At 40.0% G+C, this 16,760-nt stretch overlaps 1 protein-coding gene across 1 annotated transcript in view; it reads left to right on the top strand.

The window, feature by feature from the left end:
• The window catches only part of PCDH15 (protocadherin related 15), a 451,284-nt gene that overhangs the window by 363,592 nt on the left and 70,932 nt on the right, over positions 1-16,760 (top strand). The window contains exons 28-29 of the mRNA XM_063132951.1: positions 8,217-8,233; positions 10,233-10,360. Of these exons, the coding sequence (XP_062989021.1) occupies positions 8,217-8,233; positions 10,233-10,360 (145 nt within the window). The remainder of the gene's footprint in view (positions 1-8,216; positions 8,234-10,232; positions 10,361-16,760) is intronic.

Here is a 16,760-nt window from a genome sequence, read left to right as displayed (position 1 = left end):
TAAAACATAATATAAATTGTTAAAACATCCTAAAAACATTTTTAAAACATTCACTGTTTTGATGGGCAGGAAAGAACATTGGAATGGACTAGAGTAGAGAAGTTCAAGAAATCAAAGCATGAGTCGAAGGAGAAACTTGGAAATTCAGAGATTTAAAAAAGTATAGAAGAAATACGTTACAAAATTATTGTTTGGATTCAGACTCCATAATCCTTAGAGTATTGCAATCAATCGGGCTTGTTGTCTCATTGATTTTAATGGGTCTACTCTAAGCATGACTACATTTGGATCCAACCTAAAGTCATGTTGTAAAGGTAAGCAATATATTTCAGTATAAAGCTACAGTAGTACGTTGAATTTTTGTAAAGGTAAGCTGTATGTTTCCATATACAGCTATAGGACATGGAAAACACGATTCTATCTATTCAGGAGAGGCTTCATACAGAATGTAGCACCTTTATAGCATAGTGACTAGGGACACCTAAGAATTATCCCAGGAAAATGGAGGGATTGTCCCTGCCTGCTCCCAGGATCCCCTGTGTGCCATTTGGATGCACAGGGATGATCTCAGGACGATCCTGGGGGAAAAGGCAGGTGTAGAAACAGCCTAGATCTACACTACTGCTTTATAGCAGTATTGAAGTGCACTAATAACTGTTGGAACACAATTCACATTCCATATACCACTTTCATAGTGTTATTTCCTGCTTTTTATTCCACATTCATAATTATTTGACACAAGGTATAGATCTGGCCATTGATTCAGTTGTCACTTAGCTTGCTGCAATCTCATTCACAGTCATGGGGCTTGACTCAATCTCGTCATTGTTGACTAACTTTAGTAGATCACAGTGTTCTCCCATATCCAACAAAGTAGACTCTGAGGGATTTTGATGCATATTTCCCCATATCCAGGCTTTATGACATCTGAGAATGAAGGTGGCTGTTTATTTTCCAACTCAGTTCTCATGACCCCCTCAGGTATAATGCTTGATGGTTGCTTATTGAACAACTGCTGACAGTAGTTGTCACAGTTTGTTATCTTATCTTGAATTATCACTCCTGTTATATGTGACACCCAACCTTAGCAGTTGTCGGCGGTGATTCAGTGGAAGGAGCCTCCAGGCTCTTCTAGTGTCAATCTAAAAACGGTCATGGATACAAATAGATGGCTGAAAAATAAGTTCTCAAAGATAGACGTGTTGCCAGTTGGCAGATGACGCCTAGTGGAAACATCGTCTTAGGTACATGTTACCTTGAACACACTCTCCTTTTTTCTGTTGTGTCAGGTGTTGACTTGAAGGTGGTTTATAGCTATAGGATGTTGATAGAGGGAATTTATTTTAACGTCTGTTCATCACCCCAAACAGCAGTTGCCGTGCCCAAGAACAAATTCATACAAACAATGAGTAATTCTAAAGTGAATAATCAGTTTACAAGAAATATATTTTCCCCCTTCCCCACCCGTTAAGTTGAGATTAGGCGACTTTACACTTGATTGACTTTTTAAGAGCTCTGTGCTTTTTTAATTTTTCAGTTTCTTATTTATATTCACATCTGGTACAAACCTGTTAAGAACAGAAGGACATAAGAAGTGTCCTGCTGGATCAGAGCAAGGATCCATCTAGTCCAGCACTCTGTTCATACATCGGCCAGGGATGAACAAGCAGGACATGCTGCAACAGCACCCTCCCACCCATCGGTAGTTTTCTATAAAAAGAATAGGTGTGATGAAGAAGCTATGCCTCTTTCTAAGCTTATGTGGACGACTTGCATTCTTTCAAGAACAGCTGGAATAATGGCTTTAAAGTTATTATGTGTATAGGAGTTACATATGTGCCCCACTAAGCAAGAGCTGTGCTTAATAGCACAATCCATCATCCACCATTATGGGAAACAAGTTTGGAATTTCTTCTTTGTGCCTACTCTTCATTAAAATCCCCACTCATGCAAGCATGCAGACACAGTAATAGATCTTTCTGCCTGTTGCTCAGTGGAGTCAGCAGGCAATTGGACACAGTCAGAGGAATGGAAGGCAAAAGGAAAGAGGCAGTTTTCTTCCTAAATCTGCCTTATCTGGTCCATCCACAAAGAGATAAAGACAAGCTTGTGGCTGAGTAAAATTGGATATGACACAATGCTGAAATGCAGTTTCTCACTAGAGGGTGTCTATATGCTCTGGAAGCCACGGAGTGGCTCCGAATCCATGCTGCATTGATTATATGACACAGCCACCGATTCAGAGCAACCCCAGGGCAAAGAGCCGAAGATCCACAGCAGAAAAGTTTGACTTTTCCTGACTTTTCTTCAGCCATTTGTCCTTGCTCCGGTGCTGCTCTGGGGGCATTCCCAGGTGGAAGGTGACTCTCATTGGTCGCTGGAAGCCATGGGAGGGGGAAGAGCAGGCCCAGTGAGCCTAATGGCCACTGGAAGGCCTGTGCTATCTCCCTTCATCTAGATTTCTTGCTGCCACCCACCAGTGATAATGTGGGGTTTGAAGGTGGAGCGGTGCCAATTCAGCGCTGTGAAATTAATCCCTAGGATTGCTTTCTACCTGGGGATTCTACTCTTAATCAGAGAGCAGACATACCAGTTGGGGAAGGCTGGAGCTTATGAAGGAGGAGGAGGAGGAGAAATAATTCCATGCTGCCCTTTGATTTGTATGTCTACAAGGCCAACTGGTGCTGGGGTATCTAAGGGGGAAATGTAACAGACTTTTCAAGGGATGGTATGGGAATGAGGCAGCCAACAGCTGATGTAACACTCTCGATATGTTAAACATAGATAAGAGATTGTGAGAGGACCACAGATTGTGAGTAGACCACTTTCTCCACCTACACTCTCTCCACTCTTGTTCAAATTCCTTCTGCCCTTGCCCCATCTGCAGTCGTCTTAACCATGATTTGGAACATAGGAAGCTGACTGATACCAAGCCAGACCATCATTCCTTCTAGGCTGGTGTAGTCAACACTGACTGGCAGGGGCTCTCTGGAGTTTCAGCCAGGATTCTTTCCTAGCCCTAACGGGAGATGACGGGATTGAACCTGGGACCTTCTGCTGTGCTCTGCTACTAAACTTGAAACCTGGCTTTAAAGCAAGTTTGAAACCCCCAGCAAAGAGGGAATCTGTTTGGTATTATCATAGTTAAGGTTCACTCAGTTGGCCAATGTGAGCCACCGTGAGCATGATTTATTTTTGCTTTTTGGTTTTTATCTGTAATGCCTCTGAAATGATTCCACACCCTGACAAAGTGTTATTTCCAAGGCATTGGGTAGAGTCCTGACTGGTTGTTAGCATGCCATTTTGGCGTTCCATCACCACAAGCAGAGGTTACAGAAAGAACACATGAGCCACCCTGAAGTCTGTTAAGCTACATCCCTCTCCTTTCAAGCATTTATCTCGGCGCATGAAAATACTGAAACCAAAAAGAAGGAGAGCATCCAAGTCAGGTCAGAAAAAGGGAGAAACAAATTCTCAGGATGCAAATGGTTTGTTTGTTTGTTTGTTTGTTTGTTTTACTACAAAGCCTGATGCGTTTCGGCCTGTCAAAGGCCTACTTCAGGGTTTTTTTGGAGGATGACTGCAGAATTCTCTCTAGCAAAATAATTGTCTCATTGACGACATTGAGACAATTATTTTGCTAGAGAGAATTCTGCAGTCATCCTCTAACAACCCCCTGAAGACGTCCTTTGACAGGCCGAAACGCGTCGGGCTTTGCAGTAAAAGAAAAAGGGGGGTGAGTTTGAATCCTGAGAATTTGTTTCTCCTTTTTTCTGACATGAAAATACTCGGAAGCAGTGGTGATATTGGCTTAAAGTCTTGACATTTGGGGTTTGGTTCAGCCCATGTAATAAGTTTCACCTCTTATTTATGAAATGGCATTACATTGTAATTATCTTGCAGAACCTTCAGTAAATTAAACAGATTAAAGTTTGCGTACTATGCAAATATATTTGCATTTACTAGAATAAATTGGTTAAAAGGCAGATGAATAATAAATTTGGAAAAAATATTTCATCAGCTGACAGTTCTAATTAAGATTGTCATTAAAGTGTTCTAATCTTAATGGTCCAAGCCAGGTTTTTACAGCAAAAAATGTAGCTAAGCAATAGATGCATTTATTTAACCTGCCAGTGTGCAAAGTCATCCCGGGAAACCATCAAGGACAGAGCTAAATAAATGATTACTGATGCCCACCCAATTCTACTGCTCACCCATAGTTTGATTAAAGCAGCCTTTGCAATAGAGATAATTGTCTACACCGACTTTAGATCAGAACTGCTTTGGAAACAAGCAGTGTTACTATAAGTGGCTGTCACCGTTCACATGATAGTAAAGAACATTCTAGGAGAGTTGACTGTTTCTTTATTTGTAGAGTTTCTTCATTTCTATATTCAAAAGAAAGCCTCGTGTTTAAAACATTAAGAGTCCTCATCAGTTGTTCCCCTCATGAGATTAACAGCCAGCTTTTCCATTATCCACGTGTCGGGGGACACATCTGTAGAGGGGTACATGTTCTTTGCACATAGGCTCACCTCGTAATGTAGAACCCCAATTGTTCTACATCCCAAGGGGAGCCTATGCACGTAGACATGCATCCCCTGATATGTGGATGACGAGAGGCAATGGGGCCGGAATATCAGGTTATGAAGGGGTGACCCTTCTCTCTCCCTCTTTGTAATAGCAATAGAACTGTCCCCTCTCCCTGCCCCAGGCTCTCCGGTGTTTTCTGGCTCACTGTCCAAGGGCTAGCTTTCCCATCCCAAGCCCCCCTCCCCTTATGTCATTGGGGAGTTTCTCTGTGCTGAGAAAGATGTGGAGCGATTACCCATGTCTCTCCCTGCATAGAGAAAGGTGAAACCTTCTCAGTGCTTAGAGAAAGAAGATTTGTCTGAGACCCTGTCATCTTTCCCAGCTGTGTTTGGAGATGAAACTCCTACTGGTATCAGTTTTCCTCTCCCAGCCATTGAAAATGGCTACCTTTCTTTAGCACTGGGAATCCCTGGTTTTTATCTCCAGGAATTGAGTGGAGATAAGAACAGGGTTTCCTCTCATAATGCAGCCTCTCTCTAGCCTGGGAAAGGCAGCAGTATCTCAGAGGGCACCTCCTGAGCAGTATCTCAGAGGGCACCTCCTGAGCAGTATCTCAGAGGGCGCCCTGTGGGCTGGAAGCTCACCACATATGATATGGAGGCTAAAACCTCCAGGATGTAAACAAAATCCTCAGGAAAATGGGCAAGATTGCCCAAAGTAAATTTTGTCCTATATAGATATGGAGCCACTGAGAATCCTTTATGCATATACTGGCTCCTTCATCTCCCTAGCCACAGTCTGGATTCCATTTCATAATCATGTTTGTTTATTTTACTTATTTGTTGAAGAGTCATATTAGCCATTCTAAGATGAAACACCAACAAAATTTATGGCATGAAGCAAAGTGCAAGGGAGTATGAAAGAGCTGGTGAGGAAAGGCTTCTAGTTTTTTATATTATGTTTTTGTATTTTATGGTTTTAAATTTTGTTTTGTGAACTGCCCAGAGAGCTTTGGTTATTGGGCAGTATAGAAACATGATAAATAAATAAAAAATACATAAGATTAACTTGTGCATTCCTGTATATCCAAAGCTCTCATAAATACAATAACTTCCTATTAAATGCAATAAAGCCACAAGCACAATTTAAAATAGCAAAAGCTGAAATATCAAACAACAAATTATAAAGGATTCCATGGAGATAAAAGAGCTCTAAGACACAACTTTAAGGGCCATTACTACACATTCTTCAAATCTGATATAGCAGGACTATATTTGATTGGATTATTTACCTCAGTGTAACTGTGTATGGCCACAATTCAGATGGGGACTGTGGGCACTCTGGGAGCGGGGATTTAAATTTTCCCTCTGTTTTGTCCCCAAATACCACCACCACCATCCTGGGTTGAATATTTGGATGAAAATTGGGGTCTGAGCAGGTAAGCTTCAATACTCCCTTCCTGGAGTGCTATGGATCCAATCCAAATTGAGGCCATGCACACTTACACTGAGGTAAATAATCCAATTTGAAGAACTTCTAGTTTGGCCCTAAGATAGATCTGATCAGTAGAGTATAAAGCAAGTTAAAAGGCATGAGAGAATAAAGAAGTCTTTGGTACTTAAAGTATGTTGGAAACTAAGCTTTTTGATAGATGTGTTTGTGACACACATGGTGTTTTGAGAGTATTGCCACCCTTGATCAAACTAAACATCTCCTTCCCACATCTTAGAATCATAGAATCATAGAATCGCAGAGTTGGAAGGGGCCTACAAGGCCATCGAGTCCAACCCCCTGCTCAGTGCAGGAATCCACCCTAAAGCATCCCCAACAGATGCTTGTCCAACTGCCTCTTGAAGGCCTCTAGTGTGGGAGAGCCCACAACCTCCCTAGGTAACTGATTCCATTGTCGCACTGCTCTAACAGTCAGGAAGTTTTTCCTGATGTCCATCTTTATCTTTTGATATGAAGAATGAGATATAGGTTGTGTTGTGTCCAGTATTAATCTAACTGAAGTCTTATTCATTTCAGTGAGTCTACTCTAAGTAGGACTAACATTGAGTATGATATTCTAGAATCTGGAGAGTAAACTGATCACTGTGGTTTGACATCCAGCTCTTTTATTGTAGTTGGCTGCTGACTGGAACCATGTAGAAGGAAAGAGTTAAAGAATAAGTGAATCACAGATGCTGTTTTCTCAGTCTGCCAAAACCAATGAAATATATGCCATGTATAAAAATGAAGTGATGAGCTGAAATTAAGGTGTTAATGAAATTAAATGTCAGTGGAGTTTAAGCTGGAAGGTAGATTAATGTGTGTATATAAATAACTGTAGGGGTTGAAGGTTTTAAGACTTTAATGCCAGAAATTAAAAGACAGAAATAGCAGAATAATTTTCATTATTGTAGAGCAGAATATTCAACATCAAAACATTTTCAACTGCTCATCACAATACAGTTGCCATGTGACAGCTCCACATGGCTGCCCTTTTGCGGGTATCAGCCATGGAGATCAGCCTCCTGCAGTTTTGGTTATTCCAACATTACTACTACACATGGCTGATGGGAGGTGTGTTGGCATGAAATGAACTACACTGTGATGGCTAGTTTATGTGGTGAGCCAGTATTCACAAAATGGCTCATGGTTTGGAGGCAGTTTTAAATGGTGCTGACTTGTGCGAAGCTGACTTAAGTTAGAAAATACTCCCAATTTACTCAGACTTGGGCTTTCTTTTCATGACCTGGAAGTACTGAAAGCTAACACAATTTAAGTTTAGTGGGTCACCCAAATCCCAACTGCTACTTGTCTTTCATTGTAATATTTTCAGCTTGCTTAGCTTTAAAAACAACAACATTTGACAGTGGATTCTTTTCTGGGGGTGGGGGGAATTATACAGCAGGCTAAGGCCTTTATTTTCCAGCAGGAATTAATCTTTAATCTGTTGCTGTTTTTAAATTATAGATGGCTCTTTAATATTTGTAAAAAAGAAGAAGAAGGAGTTGTATTATTGTACTGGTTGTTATTTAATTATCTTTTTGGACTTTTATGGTTGCAAACTACCCCGAGCGCATTTGTCAGTTGGGCAGTATCAAAATTAAATAAATAAACAAACAGCACAGTTCACTTGTAATTTCCTATAGTACAACATGACAAATATCTTCACGGACTTGGCCTGTTTGTCACTTTCCTGAACATATTCGGACACATATTCATATATAGCCACTGTGTTGTAGATAAGATTTTTCATGACTGACTTGGTGCAACCGCTAGCAGAAGGAGACCACCTCTTGTACTTTTCACGCTACAATTACAAGCATTACATTAAATACAGCCCTATGTGGCTGTTTTATAATAAGCTACCATGGTGTTACTTTTCAATGTCCCCTGACCCACCCACCCCAACTCCTGATGATGTTTAGCATGAAGCTTGGCAGATGGAAAGGCTCTAAAATGAGCACTTTGTTTTTACACATTATTGACATATTAAAAATGGCTGTGGGTTTCTTGAATACTTAAGACTTCTATCACAGAGAGAGATTATTGAACTCTTTTATAGCATAGTTATGACAACGACAAAGAAATGGAAAACTCCATATTCTGCTGAGATACCACCAGTTCAAGTTTATCTTCTCATGCATATATAGCATGAGACTCAAGTTTTGTTGTTTCTTGTTTTTTTTATAAAGTTATACTTTCCCCAGTGGCTGGACATTGGAGGACATAATATTGTTGATGCCTTTGCCAATATAGAAAGTAGTATGTTTCCGTTCCAGTTCCAGTTATAGAACTCTTTTCAGAATGGTGCTCGAAAGGAAATCAAACCAATGTAATCAGGGTGACGGTTATGAAGAAAACAAGCCCCATATATAGCACTATAAAACAGCCATTACTTGCTGTGGTGGAAAAGAATCAGCTTTGAAAGGAAATCATTTCTCACTGGCAAATAGAATTCCTTTCAGCAAACTGACTTTTCACTGTTTTCAACAATGTGTCAACTTCTTTGATTATGGAATCTGAAAGAGATGTGGTGGTAGGTTTTGTTTTTCTTCCTTCCTTTTCCTTCATTGTTGTGTGCTTTTCATATTGATGTCGAGGCTTTGTGCACTTATGGCCCAAGGTTACTGGAAAGAAAGCCCTTTCAAATCTAAGATATCTGTTATATGGGCAGTGATGGGTTTGCTAACCATTTTATTCCTACGATTGCTCATATTCAGCTCATTCTGAGGACCAACTCATTGTTGCGAATACAAGGTCAAATTTTATTTTATATACGCCTTTAACTTGTCCAATGATGATGTCAAAGTTTGGGGACAATCTGCTCCCATGGTACCTTTTATAAGGAGGGAAAGTTCCTGATCCCAAGAGATGCGTACCAAGATCTTCATATTCCAGAGAATCACAAAATAAATATGCTTTAATTGCTGTGAGTTCTCTCACAACAGCCCTGCTTATCAATCTTAGCTTTGTCTTACAAAAAGCAAACACCACATATCCTGTCACCCCATGTCTTCTTCTGCTTTTCTTCTGCTACCCCATCTCTTTCTCTCATTACACAACTTTTTGAAGAAATTGTCTCTATGTACTGACAGAGAAATCTGAAAATGCCCCTATTTGAAGCCCCTCAATTTAATGTGAATTAATTGCTCAAACACACTCCTGACACAAGGCTGTCCCGATTTCTTGAAACACAGACTTAGAGACGTGCATTGTTTAATCTATTTATCATTGAAAGCCATCTGACCAGGGATTTCTGAAGGGTCAGAGCATACTTTAGAATTCTTATCTCTCCTTGAGGTGCTTATCAAGAAACAAAATGCAACATTTTGTACCAGTCATAGGCTGCCAAAATATGGCAGTGTTTATGTAAGAATGAGTTTCTGTTTATGGAACATGTATGGGACTTGTGATCAGTCAAAGGAGGGAGGGAGGAAAAGTATGACTTCATTAGAGCACCTTTGATTAGTATAAATGTATGCTGATGTGGCTGATGGAGAAAGAGTCTCTGCCATCGGTTTGTACGAGGTAAGAGCTGTCTCCTGTGTACACAATATAATAAAGGAGTCTCTGTTTCTGGACCGGTTGTGAAGTCATCCCTTTCCTCTCAGGTTAGGGGAATTTCCCTAACAGTACTTAATAATCTAATCTTATGAATCTTTTCAGAAAGAATTGCAGTTATTGGTAATGCAGTCATGACTTCCAGCATTAGAGATATTGTTAGTGAAGTTAGTAAAATAGCATAGCCTATAAGCCAGCGTGGCAGCATGGATCTGTGCCATTGCAACAGTCACTAGCATGACCATGGCCATATTTAAGGCAGTACTACTACACAAAGTCAGTCTATGGCTAAGAAAAGGGCAAAGAGGAAAGAAGGCAGCATTGGGAACATCTTGCCTACATGCCATTCTAGACATTTCAGCCAGCTAGCTACATCATCAGAACTCCACATATTTGAAGTAGCATTGTACAGTGGAATTGGAAGTGTCAGGAAATACAGCATGACAAATCTTGTACAGAATACCATTATAACAGCACCAGCAAAAGCCACTTTGCACATCATCAAACCTATGCTGGCCTTTAGGATCAGGATTGTAATGCTGTAAATTAAGTCCCTTCTATTTATGTTTCTTTCTTTAGAACTGCCCATGTCTTAAGCATTAAGTGGGCCCAAACACTGCTAATTTCTTCTTTTTATTTTATTTTAGGCAATACTGCCAAGGTGTTCATTGAAGTACAGGATGAAAATGACCATGCTCCTATCTTCATAAGAAAGCTCTACATAGGAGGCGTGTCTGAAGATGCTAGAATGTTTGCCTCTGTGATGAAAGTGAAGGTGGGAATTGTGTTAAACAAATACACTATTTAGTTTTGGAACACTTTATTTCCCCATAATTATATATTCATTTGGAGCTCTTACATCTGCTTATTGTAACACTTTACATGCATAAAGTCTGGTTGGATGTAGAGGTGTCATATACATACAGATTTTGGGCTATCCGTGCATGAAAGAAATGCTTGTGGAAAAATGGCTGATAGAGAACTCAAATCTGGTTAAATTATTTTACTCCTCAACAACAAATTAAAACTGCCCCTTTATACCTCATTGTTAAGGCAACAGTAATGGTGTAGTGGTTAGAACGTTGGGCTGAAACTCAGGAGATCTGTGTTGTACTCTCTACTCAGCCATGAAGCTCACTGGGTAACTTTGGGCCAGCCACTGACTCTCAGCCTAACCTACTTCATAGTGCTATTGTGATGATAAAACAGATAGAGGATTGTGTCAAATTTGAGCGTATGACACTGTTGCTGAGAGCAAGCAAAGTAGGGGTCTTGAAGTCTAAAGGTGATGAGATCAAACAGTTAAAAAGAATTTGGGATGTTTAATCCATAATAGAAATTGTTAGTTGCAATTGGTTGCACTAAAGCCCACTAAACCACTGAGAGATTCTATTATATTCAGTGGTATGTCTATTATTATTATTATTATTATTATTATTATTATTATTTTATTTCTTACCCACCTCTCCCTCTGGTTCAAGGGGGGGGACAACATTGAATACAAAAATACTATAAAATACTATAAAATGTTACTAATAAAATATTTCCTCTCCTCTAGTTGGCCAAGCTAAATAGGATGAAGACATATTATCCTTAGAACATGTTTCCTTAACAAAGGGATAGTTGACTCAACATTGTCCCAACTAATTACCAAAACCAACAACAACAAGATAATGATCTCATGGGTCACAAACTTTGTGATTTTTTATAGCAAGTTTATTCAACCATAAGCATCTGAATATTTCTTTCTGTATCTGATTGTTGCCCCTTGCTTTTTTTTGAAACTTTAAAATAACTGTAGCAGTTAGTACCATCATTTGAGTACTGTCTTCTGATGTCCAGCGCTACCTAATTTTTGACCTATTTATGATTTTTCACATTTTACTTCATAGAAATTTATAGAAAATAAGGCTGCAATCCTAAACATATTTACTTAGGACATAAGTTCCATTGAGCTCAATGGAACTCATGTCTGAGCAAAAACGCTAAGGATTCCACTGTAATTAAATAGCTCGAAATATAGGTGGTCTTTCCTCCATCCTGGAAGCGGTAACAGTCAATGAATCCATACAAAATGATGTTGATATTGGATAGCTATAAATAGCTTTGCACAGAAACTAAATAGCTTTATATTTGCCATTTTTAAATGAATCATGGAAATAGCCGCCTTTAAAAACAAAACAAAACCTTAATTATAGACATACTCTTAAATTCATACAAAAGTTATCATACACTTGGATTAGTTTAGGCAAAGGGACAGCAATTTACTTGATACATCAATCCTAAGGTATTTTCTAAGTAGATTGATTCCCCACCCCCACCCCGCTGAGTGCTATTGACATAGCATTAGCATAACCGATCTCTAGCAGCGGGCAACCAGTGTAAACTGGCATGGCAGGTTTCCTTAGAAAACCCAACATGACAGTTATGCTATTGGCAAACCAATAGATGGCCACTGATTTGAATGGCCTTAAAAGAAAGTTAGACAAATTCCTGGAGGAGAAGGCTGTTGATGGTTACTAGTCCTAATGACTATATCGTACCTCCAGTATCAGAGGCATTATTATTATTATTATTATTCTGCCTTTTGTACAGTTAAAACAGAGATAGACAAAAATTTAAACAATAATGAAATAAGCTACAATTTTAAAACATTTTAAACATTTAAAATATGAATATTTTTTTTAAATCCAATATATAAACAGTGCATAAACAGAGGTCCAGACTACTCTTGAAAGGCCAGCCGGAACAAAAAAGTTTTAGCCTGTCTCCGGAAACATACCAGGGAGGGAGCCACTCTAGCTTCCCTGAGAAGGGAGTTCCAGAACCCCAGGGCAGCCACCGAGAAGGCCTCTCCCACATTCCCACCAGGCATGCCTGTGATGGTGTTGGGACCAAGAGAAGGGCCTCCCCTGAGGATCTCAGAACACGGGCGGGCTCGTAAAGGAGAATACGGTCTTTCAGTATGACTATGTACATCAGTTGCTGGGGGGAAATGGGTGAGAAGGTGCTGTTCCACTCATGTCCTGCTTGTAGGCTTCCCATGGGCAACTAGTTGGCCACTGTGTGAACAGAAGGCTGGACTAGATGGACCTTGGTCTGATCCAACATGACACTTCTTATGTTCTTATACTTGGATTAATTCAGTAGTCAAAGCGGAACGGCAGTGTTGGTATTTCCTATTATCTGTGCTCTGTAAACACGTAGCAAGGAATTACAGATTAACTAAATGTTATGTGAAATCATGAAATGATTAATATTGTAGTTGATTACTCCTTCGTTGTTGCATGTTGTTAAAAGGCAACATATGATAAGAAAGCAAAAATTAAAAATGACTCTTACCAAAACACTGTGCTCCCCAGTTTATGTGGCTAGAGCAAGGTTTTATCTATCTAGACGGCAGCAATGTTTTCAAAAATGAAAAATGGGTTTAAAAATTCATTAAAGTTACATGGTAATTTAGGATTCTGAATTCCACAATTGTCCTTATCATGTTGGACAAAGCAGTAAGTATAAAATTATCCTAGGCTTTTTCAGCTAATGTCACTTTGGCTCTGAAGTTTAAAATTTGCATTAATATCAGTATCAAAGAAATTCTTTGCATACTGACAGTTACTTTTGATACTTGCATTTGAATGTGAAAAAAGTCATGGCATTGTAAATGTTAACAGGGAAAATCATTAAATGTGCTCACTTTAAAATAGAAAGAAGCACTTGATCTCTTAAAATGAAAAAAGGATGATCTAAAACTTTGCTGAGGTATGGATGTTTCCTACTTATTGCTATTCCTATGAGTTTCTGAGCAGTAAGACAGCAGGTCATTGACAATGATAAATCTGAGTGAAAATTAGGCAATACAGACTGTACCACAAATGTGAGTGGAGCAGGATTTTAACTCTTCAAAAGCATTGTGTATTTGGGCATTCTGAATTGAGCTATTAACCCTCAGTTGTGATATATTTAGAAGCAGTGATAAAATATGGTTAATTCAGAAGTACTTTTTTACTGAGCTTCATAGGTGTGCGCAGCACATTTCATTAGGGGGTTCAGCCAGGGATTTTTTTTTAAGGTAAACATTGATTAAATATATAGTAATAAAGGACTTTTTTTTCATTCATCAAACAAACAAAATAAACGAAAACTGAAGTAAACTGTATTTTTTTAATTAACAAGTAATCTGTACTTTAAAAATACACATTTTAAAATGGAGACTCTGAATACTATTTTTTTGCTGTAGTGATAACCAGGCATATATAAAGATACAGTCAATTTTCACCATCTTTAAATTTAATCAGATAATGACCTAATCCAAACTTACTAAAACAGATTCACATTTAAAACAGATTCTATCTCATTAACAACAATGAGTGTCATCTTAAGTTCCAGCACCATACAGAGAATACACCATACATCAAATGCCCTAATAATGATTTTAAAAGATTGCCCTGTGTGCTGCTGAGCAAAGAATTTGGAATGAGGTCCAGGAGAGAGACTTCTGGGGTGAATGTAGTGAGGACGAGGGGTGGCTGCGAGCCTAGCGTAAGAGAGGGCTGGCTGGCAAGATTTGGAGAACTTGGGGGAGTGTAGGAGATCTGGAACTAGGGACATCTCTGGAAGGCCGCGAAGGGGCTATTGGCAGAAGACAGGAGATGAAGGAGAAAAGAGAGGATGGGAAACCGTCACAAGGGCACATCAGTCTTCTTTACTGATCAATTGTAAGCCGCTCCGGGAGACTTTTAGGCTGAGGTGCGGGATAAATATACTCTAAATAAAAATACTCTAAATAAAATAAGGGCAGAAGAAGAGGATTGGCGTAGGGGGAGCCCTGGGGAAAGAAGAGAGATAAATGCCCCTATGTGTGGGGTAGAAGAGGGAGAGAGGGTGCAGACAGGAGAGGTATGAGTGTCCCGGAGGGGAGAGGAAACAGAGGTAATGTTTAGCCTTGAGGAGAAGCCTGAGGGTAGACATGATAACACTCCTCAAATACTTGAAAGATTGACACACACAGGAGGGCCAGGATCTCTTCTCGATCATCCCAGAGTGCAGGACACGGAATAATGGGCTCAAGTTACAGGAAGTCAGATTCCAGCTGGACATCAGGAAAAACCTCCTGACTGTTAGAGCAGTATGACAGTAGAACCAGTTACCTAGGAAGGTTGTGGGCTCTCCCACACTAGAGGCATTCAAGAAGCAGCTGGACAACCACCTGTCAGAGATGCTTTAAGGTGGATTCCTGCATTGAGCAGGGAGTTGGACTTGATGGCCTTATAGACCTCTTCCAACTCTATTATTCTATGATTCTATGAAAACAGTAGTGTAGATCCTGCCTGAGACACCTGGGCCCTGTACACCTAGGAAACCCAATGCATGTTGTTCAGTATCTAAATTATAGCCAGCTCTTGCCAGGGCTGGCCCAAGACATTTTGCTGTCCAAAGCGGAATAGCAAATGACATGAACCCCCACCCCACCCCCAAACTCACAGTGCAAAGCCAGTAAAGTCATTTTGGCACTTGAGGCCAGTGGACAACAGCTTATTATGCCATAATAAAGTTGTGAGTCTTCCAGATCTCACAGGATACTTTACGGCTTTTGAACACAAAAGAAGAAGAGGACTATACCACAACCTGGCCTTGTGGGTCATGTAACCAGCAAGTACAGTCCAGAAAGGAAATCCAGACACAAGCAATTCAAGCCAAACCACACCACATACCCGCATACTGTATTATTTTGCCCCAGTCCAAACATTGGTGCTCATATCCCTTTTTGCTGCAGTGCCACTTCTGCCCCCTTGACCCAGATAAGGGGCCTGGGCAGCTTGGAAGAAGCAACAGGTAAAGAAGGCCTATGGCACTCCATTGAACATGTCAACAGCCAGTCCACCCACTCCTCCCCTTGCCAGGAGCCACGCTGCCTTTAATGGCAAAGTATAGTAATTGCCTGGGTATCTCTCTGCATAATCAGGTAGTAGCTTACAATGGTGTTAAGCAATTTTAGAAACCATATGTAATAGTCTTATAGACCCCTTTATGTCTTAAAATGCGTTGCTTCAGTTCAAATGGCAGATATATCTTCCACACTGACAGCTGCTACATTCCTGATACTAGAGCAATAGTATATATATGATTCAACACATGTGAGGAGTTTCATATTTTAAACTCATTTAAGGTGCAAGCCTGTGCATATTTATAAAGAAAAGAAGTCCTACAATTCTCAGCATACCCCAGACAGCCATGCTGGCTAGGGGATTCTAGGAGTTGAAGGACTTTTTTCTGTCTAAACATGCATAAAATTGTGCCTTTAACTTATCATGTCACACTAACAGGAATACAGGAATCAAATAGGATTTCCTTCTTCAGTGGGACACACTTACTTAGGAGTAAGTACCATTTTGATATAGGAAAGGATAATATATTTTTAATTAAAATTTAAAAATAACTATCACCTGGTACAGATTTTTCCTATGGAAGACCTGGCTGGTTCACTGTTGTAATTATTTGATTGGGACTGAAGTAGAGGGGCACTAATTTTGCTGTACTTAATATGGTTAAATATCCCAGTGTGGGATGTACTTATTGTCTTTAAATATGGTTAAATATCCCACAGTTACCTTGCTATTCTATTTCTACAATTCTTTTTCTCCTGTCCTTTCTTCATCCTCTCTTCATTTTCAGGCTGCATCCGGTGCACATTTACCTCAGAGTAAGTTTGATTGATTCAGTGGGGCTTACTTCTGAGTAGACATACATAGGATTGTGCTGCAGCTCTGTTTTAAAGTGACACAAGATACACACATACCATATTTACCAAAAGAATGGCTTGAAAAATAAATATTGTAGAGCTAGGAACAGTGTAGCAAAAAGCAACTAAAATGTTCATTGGGCTTTAACAACTTTAGCGAAAACAGCTGAACCCAATGGAAATTTTTATGCAGGTAAGTGATCACCCAGCCACTCCCTACATAGGTGGAAGGGGGGTGGGAGAAAGGAGATGCCTGGCAGGTTATGAAAAAGCCCAGGGCAGCCAAATAAAGTCATGTGCATGCACACACATTGCAACTGGATCTGGAAAAAGGATTTGCACTTGAGGCCAGGGCAGGAGGGCATTGCAGCAGCTAGAGAAAGATGGGGCGCGAGGTCTGGGCAGGGAACAACCCCATCAAGCCGCGTGCAGCGCA

This window comes from Elgaria multicarinata, chromosome 8 (genome assembly GCF_023053635.1).
Source record: "Elgaria multicarinata webbii isolate HBS135686 ecotype San Diego chromosome 8, rElgMul1.1.pri, whole genome shotgun sequence".
Taxonomy (NCBI): Eukaryota; Metazoa; Chordata; class Lepidosauria; order Squamata; family Anguidae; genus Elgaria; species Elgaria multicarinata.
Note: the sequence above shows the minus strand (reverse complement) of the source record. Positions and strands in the feature narration are given on the sequence as shown.